General features: G+C 32.4%; 1 protein-coding gene across 1 annotated transcript in view; it reads left to right on the top strand.

Moving 5' to 3' along the window:
- nAChRalpha1 (nicotinic acetylcholine receptor alpha1) overlaps positions 1-13,164 on the top strand; it is a 54,768-nt gene that overhangs the window by 27,583 nt on the left and 14,021 nt on the right. The window contains exon 2 of the mRNA XM_089707229.1: positions 7,066-7,110. Within this exon, the coding sequence (XP_089563355.1) occupies positions 7,066-7,110 (45 nt within the window). The remainder of the gene's footprint in view (positions 1-7,065; positions 7,111-13,164) is intronic.

The following is a 13,164-nucleotide window of genomic DNA, read 5'->3' as shown; positions in this document are numbered from 1 at the left end:
ATAAATATTAATGAAAGACGGATGTGAATTTAATACGTGGAATTTTAGAAAATTTTTATTCAAATAAAACTACTAATATTATAAATGCGAAAGTTTGTGAGGATGGATGTATTTCTTTCACGCAAATACTACTGAACCGATTACAATGAAATTTAGCACAAACACATAGGATAAGTTTTATCCCGGAAATCCCACGGGAACAGGAACTTTGCGAATTTTTCTTTGAAAACGCGGGCGAAACCGCGGGCGGAAAGCTAGTCTACAATATATTTGGAAATTGGAAATATTGTAACATTCAATACTAAAGAAACGTAGCAAAAATCTTGCTATCAACAATCAAGGTTTAGAAATTAAAGACTTTTTAACGGATTTTAAACGCGATTTATTCATTCTATTATTTTCCCGACGTTTCGTCACTTTCGAACACTTTACAGCGAGCGTGGTCACGGGGAGACTGATGAATAAATCGCGTTTAAAATCCGTTAAAAAGTCTTTAATTTCTAAATGTATAATACTAGGGTAAAATCAAACATCAGAAAATACTAACAATCAAGGTATTATTATCTATTATACAACCAGCTACCGTTATTTCGCTAGATAACATGATAACATGATGATAACTCAAAGTTAATTCACTAATAGGGTAAAAAATTAATTTTTCTACCTTAAAATATAATTTAATTTTTATAATACTAAGTATTTCCTATCTTTATATGAATTGAAACCAACTACGTTCAAACTAATTTATGACAAAAGCCCTTCTAAAAACTCTATCAGTTCTATAATTAAAAAAAGACGTGTGGCACTCGGGGACTACCGCGGTAAAGCTATTGCATGCTATGCCTTCAAGCCACACCTCCGTGCCCGTCGGAGTAGGGAGCGTGAGGTTTTTCGTTACTAAATTCTGGATTCGGTCCCCGCGCTCAAGGCCCGCGATAGAAGCTATGCAATAGCTTAAAAACAATTTTTCTACCTTAAAATATAATTTAATTTTTATTATACTAAGTATTTCCTATCTATAAATGAATTGAAACCAACTACGTTCAAACTAATTTATGACAAAAGCCCTTCTAAAAACTCCATCAATTCTATAATTAAAAACTAAGTTCTAGTATATTTATAAGCAGTATACCTACCCATCTTGAACTGGAGCACGATCCATAAAAGTGGCAGCTAATTAAACTAAACATATTGAAAGTTTCGAGTTATATTAGTTGCGGGTAAGTGAAAACCCCAATCTAATTTTTGCTGAGTAAACAGTGATGTCGACGAACGGCTGACGGCTCATTAAACTTTGTAATTGGCTTGGGTGCTATGTAGGGCGAATGCAAAAACCCTGCTGCATTATCTTGTATAGCTATAGCACAGATACTATACTAGCTATAGTATTATATTATCTGTGATATAGTATTAGGGCTGATTTTTCAATCCTTGGTTAAAACTTATTCGTCGAATAACGTATAAAACTACCATTTTAAAAACGTATTCTAATTGTCCGTATTTGACAGTTTACGTGACATAATTATCGTGTAATACTTTATTGGACGGATAAGTTTTATCCAAGCATTGAAAAATAAAATTATCTGTGATATAAATAAGGTTGGAATATGGCTAGATTGTGTGTTGTGTTGGTTTTTTTTTTGGAATTGCTCTTGTGTGTTCTTAATTTAAATAAATAGATAACACTATAGTATCTGTGGTGGTTATAATATGCACGTAATTGGCTTCGCAATGTTGTTGATTCTTGGAAGTAAAATTGTACAATAGCTTTATAAAAGATTAAGTAACATTAAGTAAGTCGAATCGATCTAGGAAATACCGACGTTCGTTTACGATTTAATTTTTATTTAATACGGATATATTTTGATTACATTGTCTGCTATTACAATAGTTATAAAGTATTAAGATTATACCGAGATACATCCAAAAACGCTATCTGAGTTTTTTTCTGATTTTACTGTTTTGTGTGATAATTTATATAATTACCTAATTATATAATTATCATTACTTTTGTCTGCTTGTGGGAAATCAGGGATATGTACCTACATATCCCTGATTTCCCACAAGCAGACAAAAGCCGCTCTCCATTTGTAGGTAGATACATAATGCATGTGAACAGTATGTGCAATGTAGTACGTGATTGCAGTATATATATGTATGCGGATGATACTTGTCTACTCTATGCGCATAAAGATATGCACATATTAGAAGCTAAAATACAAAATGACTTTACAAATATAATAAAATGGGCGCACGATAATGGAATCATAATCAATATGAATAAAACAAAATGTATACATATTCGCTCACCTTATAGTAAGACTATGAATTCGCCAAAAATATTAGGTCATAATTATGAATGTCTACATATTGCAAAGAAATGTAATTGTAAAAATATTGAATTAGTGGAAGAATACAAATACTTGGGGTTAGTTATTGATAAATACTTTTCATGGAAATCTCATATTCTTAATCTTTCGGATAGGCTGAGGGCAGTTCTTGTTAAATTTCATCATCTTAGTTTTATTTTAGATAAGGCCACAGAGGCGGCTCGTGACAAAATTTTATGGGTGTTCACTTGAAATAAAACACTGAAAATACATGGTGTAAAGCAGTACATTTATCAAAAAAATTACTTATAAAGGAAATACATACGTCTTTCTTTTTGGTGTGCAAAAATATATATAACTTATAGCGACAAGACATTCGTAAATGTCTGTTGTTGCTTTCATCACAACCACACAACCACGGTGTTTTCACATATTGTTCAGATTTAAACACACGCGTATATGTTTTCGTTTTTGTCGTACATTTTTGCGTAAGATCAAGTTCAGGCCGTGGCGGTCCCTTAGCTTTACATTCAAGCCGAATTTGTAACGTTTTATCACACTTTTTAATGAACGCCACATTATAATTATTGTTCATTTTAACACTCACAAGTAATACTGATAACTACAGGCTATTTCAACACGTATTTTATAATTTTAATTAGAAAATTGCATGAATCGCGCGCGTGCATTGAAGTTGACTCGAGAGTCGAGTGTTTGTTTATATTATAGACGTGGCAACTGGCAACGTCGCAATCGCTGTCCTGCCGGGCGGTAAAAACGAACCGGCAACGTTTGCGGGTGCGGCGCTCCGAATTTTGCTACTTTTCCATAGAAAATCTTTTGTTTCACGCGCAGGGCTCTGGCAAAACCCTCTCTTTCACTCCTATTGGATTTCGTATTAGGAAATGTACTAAATCTTTTTTCATTGGTGCGCAATCGTGAGCGCTCCGCTTCGCGCGTTACATAATACAGTATGTATTATACAGGTGTATGGGATGATGGAATGATGGATATATTCATGGGTATTAACAGTAGTTTTAAAGATTACGATTGATTTTAAATAGTAATAATTAATGTTAATAATTAAATTAAGGAGTATGATTTTATTATAATTATTTATGGAGTTCACTGCACCAGCGCTCCTTAGGGCGAGCCGCCTCTGAGGCCACTATGTATATTGTGTACTATGCATTGACTGACTCACTGCTTTCTTATGGATTGGCTAGCTATGGGCGCACTTTTAAGACTTACCTTGAAAAAATAAAAGCGCTTCAATTAAAATTTATTAAAATATTAGCACATGAAAAAGTAAAAATCCGCTGTAAAAAAAATAATGATTATAACTATTTGTTTGTAGAGTGCAAGATGCTGCCTGTTCATGAGAAGGTAAATATGTTAATAGCAATGGAACAATTTCATAATGATGAATTTAAAATCTGTATTAATAAAACAATGTCTTATAACTTAAGAACTAAAAATGTATTAGAAGTGCCACACTATTGTAACTACTATGGGCAGAGACATAGGAAGTACTTAGTGCCAAAACTGTTTAATAGAATCCCAATGAAAATTAAGGAAAGTGATAGGAAGGATGGAATTATTAGGAAGGAATTAAGAAGATATTTTTTAAATGCATTTGAGAGTGAGTTGATGTGTTGATGATCTGTGGCCGTTGAAATGTAACATTGTTAGCTGTTAGAATATCAAAGTGTTAAATTAAATTGTAGTGTTTTATAAGTAAAATGGAAGTACATATTTTGTAAAATGGAGCTACATCTGCCAACAAACTGTTTTACAGTTTGGCAGAGTATTGTGATAATATGTATATGTGTCTTTGGTTCTGAAATAAATAAATAAAATAAAAAAAAAAAAAAATTTATTTCTTCCGGAATCCTGATGAAATTCTTTACAAAAAGTTATAAATACTGAAACGAGTAAAGCATTGCAAACAACAATCTACACTACAGGCGTATACAAAATAAACCAATACAAGAACCCACAAACTCTGTACATTACACACTTGAATACAAAACTTTCATTCTTGGAAACTCCCGGATTCCACTAACTTTAATTACTGAAGACTTTGCACTCGGGATCAGATAAAATTGCATTCTCCAGCGAGATTGCTTTAAAATTGATAATGTGGGTAATGCAACAGATGTTTCTTAGCGAATACCTAGTGTAATGATTTTTATTTCTTACACGTAGGTATGCTATGTACTGTGTGAACGTACCATGTAATACCTATAGTAGGAATGTATTTAATTTCTTACGTATGCTTTATAAGTGTGTGAACGTACCATGTAATACAGTATGTATTTAATTATTTACGAAAGTTTTTGTATCAAAATGAAAGCTTTTAAAAAAATTTTTGTCAACATCCTTAAAATGTTTTTTCTACGTTAACAAGAGCGATAATTTGTTGTGATTTATCGTAAAGTGTTGATAAAATGAAACACTACTTTAATAAACAACGTTAATTGATTTTTTTATTTGTTTGTAAACTTTTCCTTTAAGAACGTCATCGATCTCCTAAAGTGACTTAATCCCATTTGAAAATAAGTAAATATTTACAAAATAATATAGTAAATATAGATATTGTAACAAAAACATAATACAAAAACTTTATGAAGAATACAGTTTTCACAATAATACTTGCCGTAATCTAGTGTAATGTTTCAAACTCAAACTCAAACATTTATTTATTCAATTAGACTTCTTCTAGAAGCACTTTTGAAACGTCATTACATATTCTTAACATTTACCACCGATTCGGAAAGCAGTATCTACGGAGAAGAACCGGCCAGAAAGTCCATAGCTGCTCTTTTAAATCATCTGAGTTTTACAAAATATTATAATCATATTATAATATTATAATAATAATATGCCAAAGAACTGTCCTGTGGTTTTTACGCGACAACTCTCCATGGGTTTTTATCGTCCATATATTCGTTAATACTGTAATAGGCTCTCTGAACTAGTATGTACATTATTGTATAAGTTTTCTGACAAACTCTTAAACTTATTTAACCTGTAATTACTCTCCAATTTCAATATTAAAAATCTAATTAGAATCATTTTTCACAGATCAGGAACGGGAATGTTTTCGATCCAAGTTTCATTATCTCAAACTCAAGATATCGCGGAGCACCGTCAGTTATATATCAGAACTGACTTTGTCCGATTGTTCAAGAAATTTCATTAAACTACGTACTAACTTTGACTACTCTAGCTATGATTTAATTTGATTCAATTCACTGGCTTTTTATCGTAATTGAAATTTTCTATTGGCAATAACTTGGCTTTAAAAAGAGTACTTCTTAATTTTTAACGAGGAAATTGGATCAGATTTGTGTGAGGATATTTTTAAGCGGGAAGTTTTTAGGTGGATAGAATGTGGATGGTAATATTCTTATTTTATTGAAACTTTATACGGCTTCTTCAATAAAACGTTATTTTTAAATCTTTCCTTGAATACATTTCAGCTATGTGTTTTTACAATATGAGCTTAACATGAGGTTGTTAATATTCAGACGATAAATATTTCAACAAACGACAACATGGACATCATAAAGCGTAAATTAATATTATAACAAATAAACTGAATGCTTTTTAATTTTTATATATTTTAAGAAATTTTCCATATTATATTTATCACAAAAGAAAAAGTAATTTCATCATTATTAATTATCTTTACTCCCTATGAAGCCTCTCTATAAATCAAATTAATCAAGGAAGTCGGATTTGATGAAATATAATTCATCAAACCCGCAAATTATAGATATCATTTCCAACCATAAATGATAACATGGCTTCATTCCGAACACACGCCAACAAAATATGATACACATCTTCAATATCTTGAGGAAATGGTTACTATCCTGTTGCCAATGTCAATTCATGCCGGCATTTAACGGATTGATATACCGAATTATTGATTTTGTATTATGAAGCCCCGTTTCCCCGTAGTGGGGAAACAATCTTTATTGACAACTAGCTTTCCGCACGCGGCTTCGCTCGTTGTGTCAAGAACCTAATAAATGATAAATTATAATCAATTATACTCCCTTCAATCACTCTATCTATTAAAAAAAAAAACGCATCAAAATACGTTGCGTAGTTATAAAAATTTAAGCATACATAGGGACATGAGGACAGAAAAAGCGACTTTGTTTTATATTATGTAGTTATATGCAGTTAACTAATATGAATCCTTAGACTATGTAGTTAATGTTAATAATAAATAGGACTGATTCAATTAACATGCGTAGATTTTTTTTAAGTAGTCCCAAGTCAGTCCTATGCTCTGTGATACTGATGCCTTCGACAGTAATCAAATTTCGGACCTCTAGAGTTTCTTCAAAACTCAAACTTAAAACTCAAACATTTATTTATTCAATTTTGACTTCTTCTAGACACACTTTTGAAACGTCATTACATATTTTTAACATTTACCACCGATTCGAAAAGCAGTATCTACGGAGAAGAACCGGCAAGAAACTCCATAGTTGCTCTTTTTAATCATGTCAGTTTTACAATTTAATTTTACAAAATACATAATATGTAACATTATTATCATAATATGCCAAAGAACTGTCCTGTGGTTTTTACGCGACAACCCTCCATAGGTTTTTATCGTCCATATAATATAACCACTGAACCGTAGCTGTGAAATATATTTAGCGACCTAAATTATTATCTTCCATCTCTCTAATATATTTTTCTTTCTTTTCAGAATCTTAAGAATCAAATCATGACAACGAACGTGTGGGTTGAACAGGTACGTAACATTTTCTTTGTAATAATTAATGTTTTCTTATTAATATTATAATATCTTTATGAATATATTCATAAAAACGTCTAAATATTTATAGATAATTAACGTTATATACAGTGACTTTGAGATACAAGATATTGACTATTTATTACGACTTATTTCTTAACTTAATTAAGATTTGTTATATTAAAGTCGGCTCAATATTTTTTTGTTTAGTTCACGAATGGAAGAATATTACGTTTTGTATTGCTTTATACACGATGTTTTAAATATTTATTATTCAATACATTATTTTGTAGCTTTACTATGGATCAGGAAATGATTCGAAACTGACATACGTGTTCCTTTCTTTAAATATTCATTACAAGAATTACACGTATAAAAAACTTTACAAACTTTTCCCACACAACATATTTATCATACACCATTAGTTTCCAATATACAGAATAGAGATATCCCATCAAAAACATCCTGTAAAAAACCCAAGTCTCGCAGCTCAGTCTTTCTACCGTCAAAAGTTGTGAGATCCATGTAATACCAAGTCGGTTAATCTATTTAGTGTCTAGGTACTTGAAGGACCTTCTGTCTTAAGTTATTACATAAGTTATTATCATGCCAATATTAAAAATATTTAACGTTTTAAACAAATAGATCGACTTGGACATCGCTTGATTTGATTATTAGTATGTATCACACTACACAGCACGACGGGCCAGCGACCAACAGGAACGAGAGTTTCAATCGCGTGAGGCGCGAGAGACTAAAGAATCTAATATAATATTGTAATATTCATTTTGTTTTCATGCGATGTCCAAGTCGATCTATTTGTTTAAAACGTTAAATATTTTTAATATTGGCATGATAATAACTTATGTAATAACTTAAGACAGAAGGTCCTTCAAGTACCTAGACACTAAATAGATTAACCGACTTGGTATTACATGGATCTCACAACTTTTGACGGTAGAAAGACTGAGCTGCGAGACTTGGGTTTTTTACAGGATGTTTTTGATGGGATCTCACTTCTTTTTGTAGAGCCTTTCTTTTTGATACCACCACCAACCACCAACTGCATAAATAACTTTGTAATCCCATATATTTATATGGGATTACAAAGTTATTGATGCAGTTGGTGTATTTGGAAAACTGGACCGAAATTACAAAATATTTAAGTTTTCCCATGATAAAGACACTAAACTCTATATGTATTCCAAATATGAAGCTTCTAAGTCTGCTAGAAGTGCCTTGGACTTTTGATGATCGGTGAGTCAGTGAGTGACAAAATTTAGAAACTTTAACAAGTTGTCATTCTTAAACTACTGGTTCAAATTGACTGAAATTTTAAATATTCCGTGTTTATACAATGCCGGATTAGTTACTGAAGATTCAGGTTTCTTGCTTTATCCACAACCGAATTATAGGGGGTCGAAAAAGGCCCGAATTGCTTCGAGAAAAGGATGGTACGGCCGTGCCGCTTTTTTTTTGCTCGACTTGGCGGGGGCACTGCCGTGCCCCCAGATCTTTCAAATTCCGCAGCAAATAAAGTCATTTAGAAAAGTCAGAATGTCAAAGCGGCCCGTGGGCCGTGACTAGCATTTGACAAATGACCAAAGGCCCTGGACAAAAGGAAGGCACGGACCCCCGTCAATAACAACTTGACTAATAGAACTGCAATATATCCGGTGTATTTTTTAATAGATTTATCTTGGCAACTGAGGAAACAATTTCTGTGACGTCTGAAATATTAGCTTTGAATATAAAAAGTGAATTCCCGTGTCCGCTAGTGGGGTAAGGAGCATTCATTATACATACATCTGTTTGACTGATCGATTTTCTTTTAGGGTCAAGTATGTGATCAAACTTCTGTGTCCTGCCAGACCGAGACATTTTTTTTTCGTCTCACGCGTCAACCACTGAACCAAGGAAGCGGTAGCTTTGCATATACCTATACCAGTGCAAAAATTAAGTTCTTATATATAAAATTCTCGTGTCACAATGTTAGTCTGCATACTCCTCCGAAACGGGTGGACCGATTCTCATGAAATATTCTGTGCATATCGGGTAAGTCTGAGAATCGGCCAACATCTATTTTTCATATGTACCACGGGCGAAGCCGGGGCGGACCGAAGGTATATTTTTAAATTTGGGTTAAAGTTGAGTTTTTGGTAAGGACTTTAGACTTTAAAGAATTTTAAGGCAAAAGTTAAGATATGATGAAAGAATTACGCTTTCGCACTCTACTTTCTCTTATAAAGCTTATAATGGTACAGAAGAGATAATACGGATAATTCTAGAAGAATAACTGTTGGTAATATCTCAGAAGGGTAAGGGCTAGGTAATAATCGATCGTGCAGAAATGTGCGTGTCCCATTAACTAACTTGGGTTTTCACTCTCACTTCCCATGTACCCATGTCACGTCTGTATTAAGTCTTTTTATCGAAAGTACTTCTAAAAGACATTCCTTAAAACTTGTAGCGATTCGTTTATTAAACTTAGTTGGAGTTTATTGTTTTACAAACTTTGTTGGAGTGCAGAGGTCTGTACTTGGTAACATTTAGCCGAATTGTGGAATTCATCTTGATGTATTTGTTATTGGGGTTTTTACTTTCTATTGGTATTTATATATTTCATATACATAAAGAAGAAGTGTGTTTGAAGTTTATTGACATAAGTATTATTTAGAGATTTCATCTTTTTTAAGAGGAACATGTTTTGGAAGTGGTTCAAACTTTGAGGTTCTTTCATTATGAGATTCGGTTCTTTGGCTATTCTGGTAACAGGAAAATTATTATAATTACCTCGTAAAATATCATATTTACATACTCAAACTCAAACATTTATTTATTCAATTAGACTTGTTCCAGAATATTCTTCTTTTAATTGTACACTTCTATTAATTGTACACCAAAAAAAACACTTATATTAATATACATACATCATGGTTTAGAGGCTGTATTCAATACACTAAGGTAGTATGACCTACTATATTGAATACAGTTTTAATTCATTCAAACAATAATTTCTGTACAAGATCACTCTGCTTATACAGCTTTTTAAACAATTAAAAAATTATTACGCCGTTACAATGACTCAACCCTTAAAAACAAGAAAATATCGCAAAATACTTTCAAAAGTTCTCAGCTATAGATAGAATAAATAAAACACAATGCACATCAACTTCAGCACGAATCGTAATAACAAATCCAATAAATAAAATATAAATCATACAGTTCACTTGGATCGTAAAATTTTTATTGGGTCGCACAATTTCTCAGTGAAACTTTGGTGACATAAATAAAGAATAAAACAAATTGCGCGGATAAAAAAATTGAGTTACTTGACAATGTTATATAATACTAGCTGTGCTCGGCGGTTTCACCCGCATTGCTCCGCTCCTGCTGGTCTTAGCGTGATGATATAATATATAGCCTTACTATATGAAAGAGCTATCTAACACCTGAGATTATCGCGTCCCAACCAATATTATATAGCCAGCAATATTATATATTATATTTATATAGCCTTCTTCGATAAATGGGCTATCTAACACCGAAAGAATTGTTCAAATCTGACCAGTAGTTCCTGAGATTAGCGCGTTCAAACAAACTCTTCACCTTTATAATATAAGTATGATGATTCCTTAACTCCGGTTTGCACCGAGCAGTGTTTTTATAAAGTAGGCTGCATGCTTGTCTCTTCTTTGAGCTAAATTGCATTCAGACCCGACCAACTATACCTACAAAAAACAATACCTACCTAGAAGAGAAAGAAGGCCTGGAAGAGATCGCTACCTAGCGATAAGGCCACCGTTTGTACATATTATTTCCTATTAGCTGTACTTTATGTGTCTCTATTTCTTTTGTGTGTGCAATAAATAATTAAATAAATAAATAAATACCTATACCATAAAGGTTGTTTTCCACCTATAATATGCAAGGATAATAGTATGTAGCGAGGAATGTGTCCAATCATATTGCTTTATTTAGTTTGAAGTTTGAAGCGATACTATTGGTTATTTACAAACACATTCCTCGATACACATCCTCGCATAATATTGGTGGAAAACCACCCTAACTTTTACATTAATTATACTGACCAGTTGTAAATATGCTTACTAAAACTATTAATGAGTTCGTAACTTATAATTAGAATACCACTAAAATATTCTTGAAACAACTTCACTGCATACTATAAAACAAAGTCGCTTTCTCTGTCCCTATGTCTCTATGTATGCTTAAATCTTTAAAACTACGCAACGGATTTTGATGCGTTTTTTTTAATAGATAGAGTGATTCAAGAGGAAGGTTTTAGTATATAATTTATTATGTTTTAGACAAAGCGAGCGAAGCCGCGGGCGGAAAGCTAGTACTAGAATAACTTACCAATACGTTTTCATATGTGATTTCTCGATAACGTGTTAAATGCTCCCCTAGCAAGAATGATAAACGACCGTCCGATATAGACAGCGGATAAAAAATATAACGATATTGTATCTCCACTAGATTTATATCGGCTAGTTTGATTCATGATACTCTCTTATATTTAAAACTGGGTGTGAAAATTGGATAGTGATAGAACTATATTTGAGAAATATGCATTAGAATTTACTATTTTATTTTACACTAGCTTACCGCCCGCGGCTTCGCCCGCTTTGTTAAAACCTAATAAATTATATACTAACCTTCCTCTTGAATCAATCTATCTATTTAAGAAAAACACAACAAAATCCGTTGCTTTGTTTTAAAGATTAAGCATACAAAGGGACACAGGGACAGAAAAAGCGAGTTTGTTTTATATCTACTATGTAGTGACTACAATATAGTTGCACACAGAGGAAACCTTACTGCAACTTACAAAAACCTAATCACTGATAAGTGATCCCTTCCAGGCATTCAGGGTAAAAGGTAACAAGCAAAAATATCACTATTAGAAATTGTATAAGCTTTATTGAAAACTGAAAAACAGTATGCCAAGAATATCACAATGGATAGGTGAACACTTGAAAATGTTTTAACATCAAACGCCTATAATATTAATTTGTTCACTTAAACCGAGTACTTACGTTATAATCGCCTTCAATATTAATTAACATTCAGATAAACGTGTGTAAAGGTTTTGAATGTTTTCCCAATCCCCAACTTCACAAAATAAATATTCCATGAAAATAGAATCGAACATTAACGCATTAGTCTCAAGAGAAATAACGTCCATGAAAATATTCAGTTCAGTGATTTTACCGAATAATAGAAAGCTTAGGAGGCCGATCGAACTTATTATGGGCTTCAAACTGATGTACATAACAAATGATCGAGCGAATTGATAACAATATAATGGTATAAAAACAGAACCATTTACATTATTGACCTAGTTGATAGGGAATTTAATAAAAGCGAAGAAATCGTTTATTTTTGTGATCACTCGTATTGTGTGAACGTTTATTGAGTTTAACTCACGCAATTAAAGCTTATTTTAAAAGTATTTATTGCAGTGAAACTTCTTTAGGCGCGTTGATAGTAAAATTTATAGGTCGCATCATGGCAATACCGTCACGTCAAGGAGTAAGGTGACGATTATGGTATCTTTGAATCTTAGCAAATAAGTTTCGCTTCTGACTTGTGTGCTGGGCACACATGCTTTTTATGTTTAATTTGTGTATAGATCAACCGCGATAGAACAATTTCTTGTCGTAGGTATTTACCTCTTATAATTGGAATACTAATTCTATTATATATGGGTGAATGTTTAAACGAATATTTCATTAATCAATTTTCACTAAAGATTTCTGAATAAACAAGCTATATATCATTTTCACTAAAGAAGCAGTCGACTTACATTAATGGCGGGATACCATAATTATTCAGCATAATTACTTGCAGATCCTCCCTTACATAGCATTAAGGATATAGTTAAGATTGTAAGATAGTGGAAAGGGTAGGAAATATCAGTCTCCGGTCTTCTATCTCCATAACATAGTATTGTTAAATCGATTGGCGTTGTTTGCTATGCCTATCCTAACCAATCTTATTTATGTATCTATACTTTTTAAATATTTATTA

This window comes from Colias philodice, chromosome 19 (genome assembly GCF_061535455.1).
Source record: "Colias philodice isolate Cphi_HAF_F1 chromosome 19, ilColPhil1 Martin Lab GWU primary, whole genome shotgun sequence".
NCBI lineage: Eukaryota > Metazoa > Arthropoda > Insecta > Lepidoptera > Pieridae > Colias > Colias philodice.
Note: the sequence above shows the minus strand (reverse complement) of the source record. Positions and strands in the feature narration are given on the sequence as shown.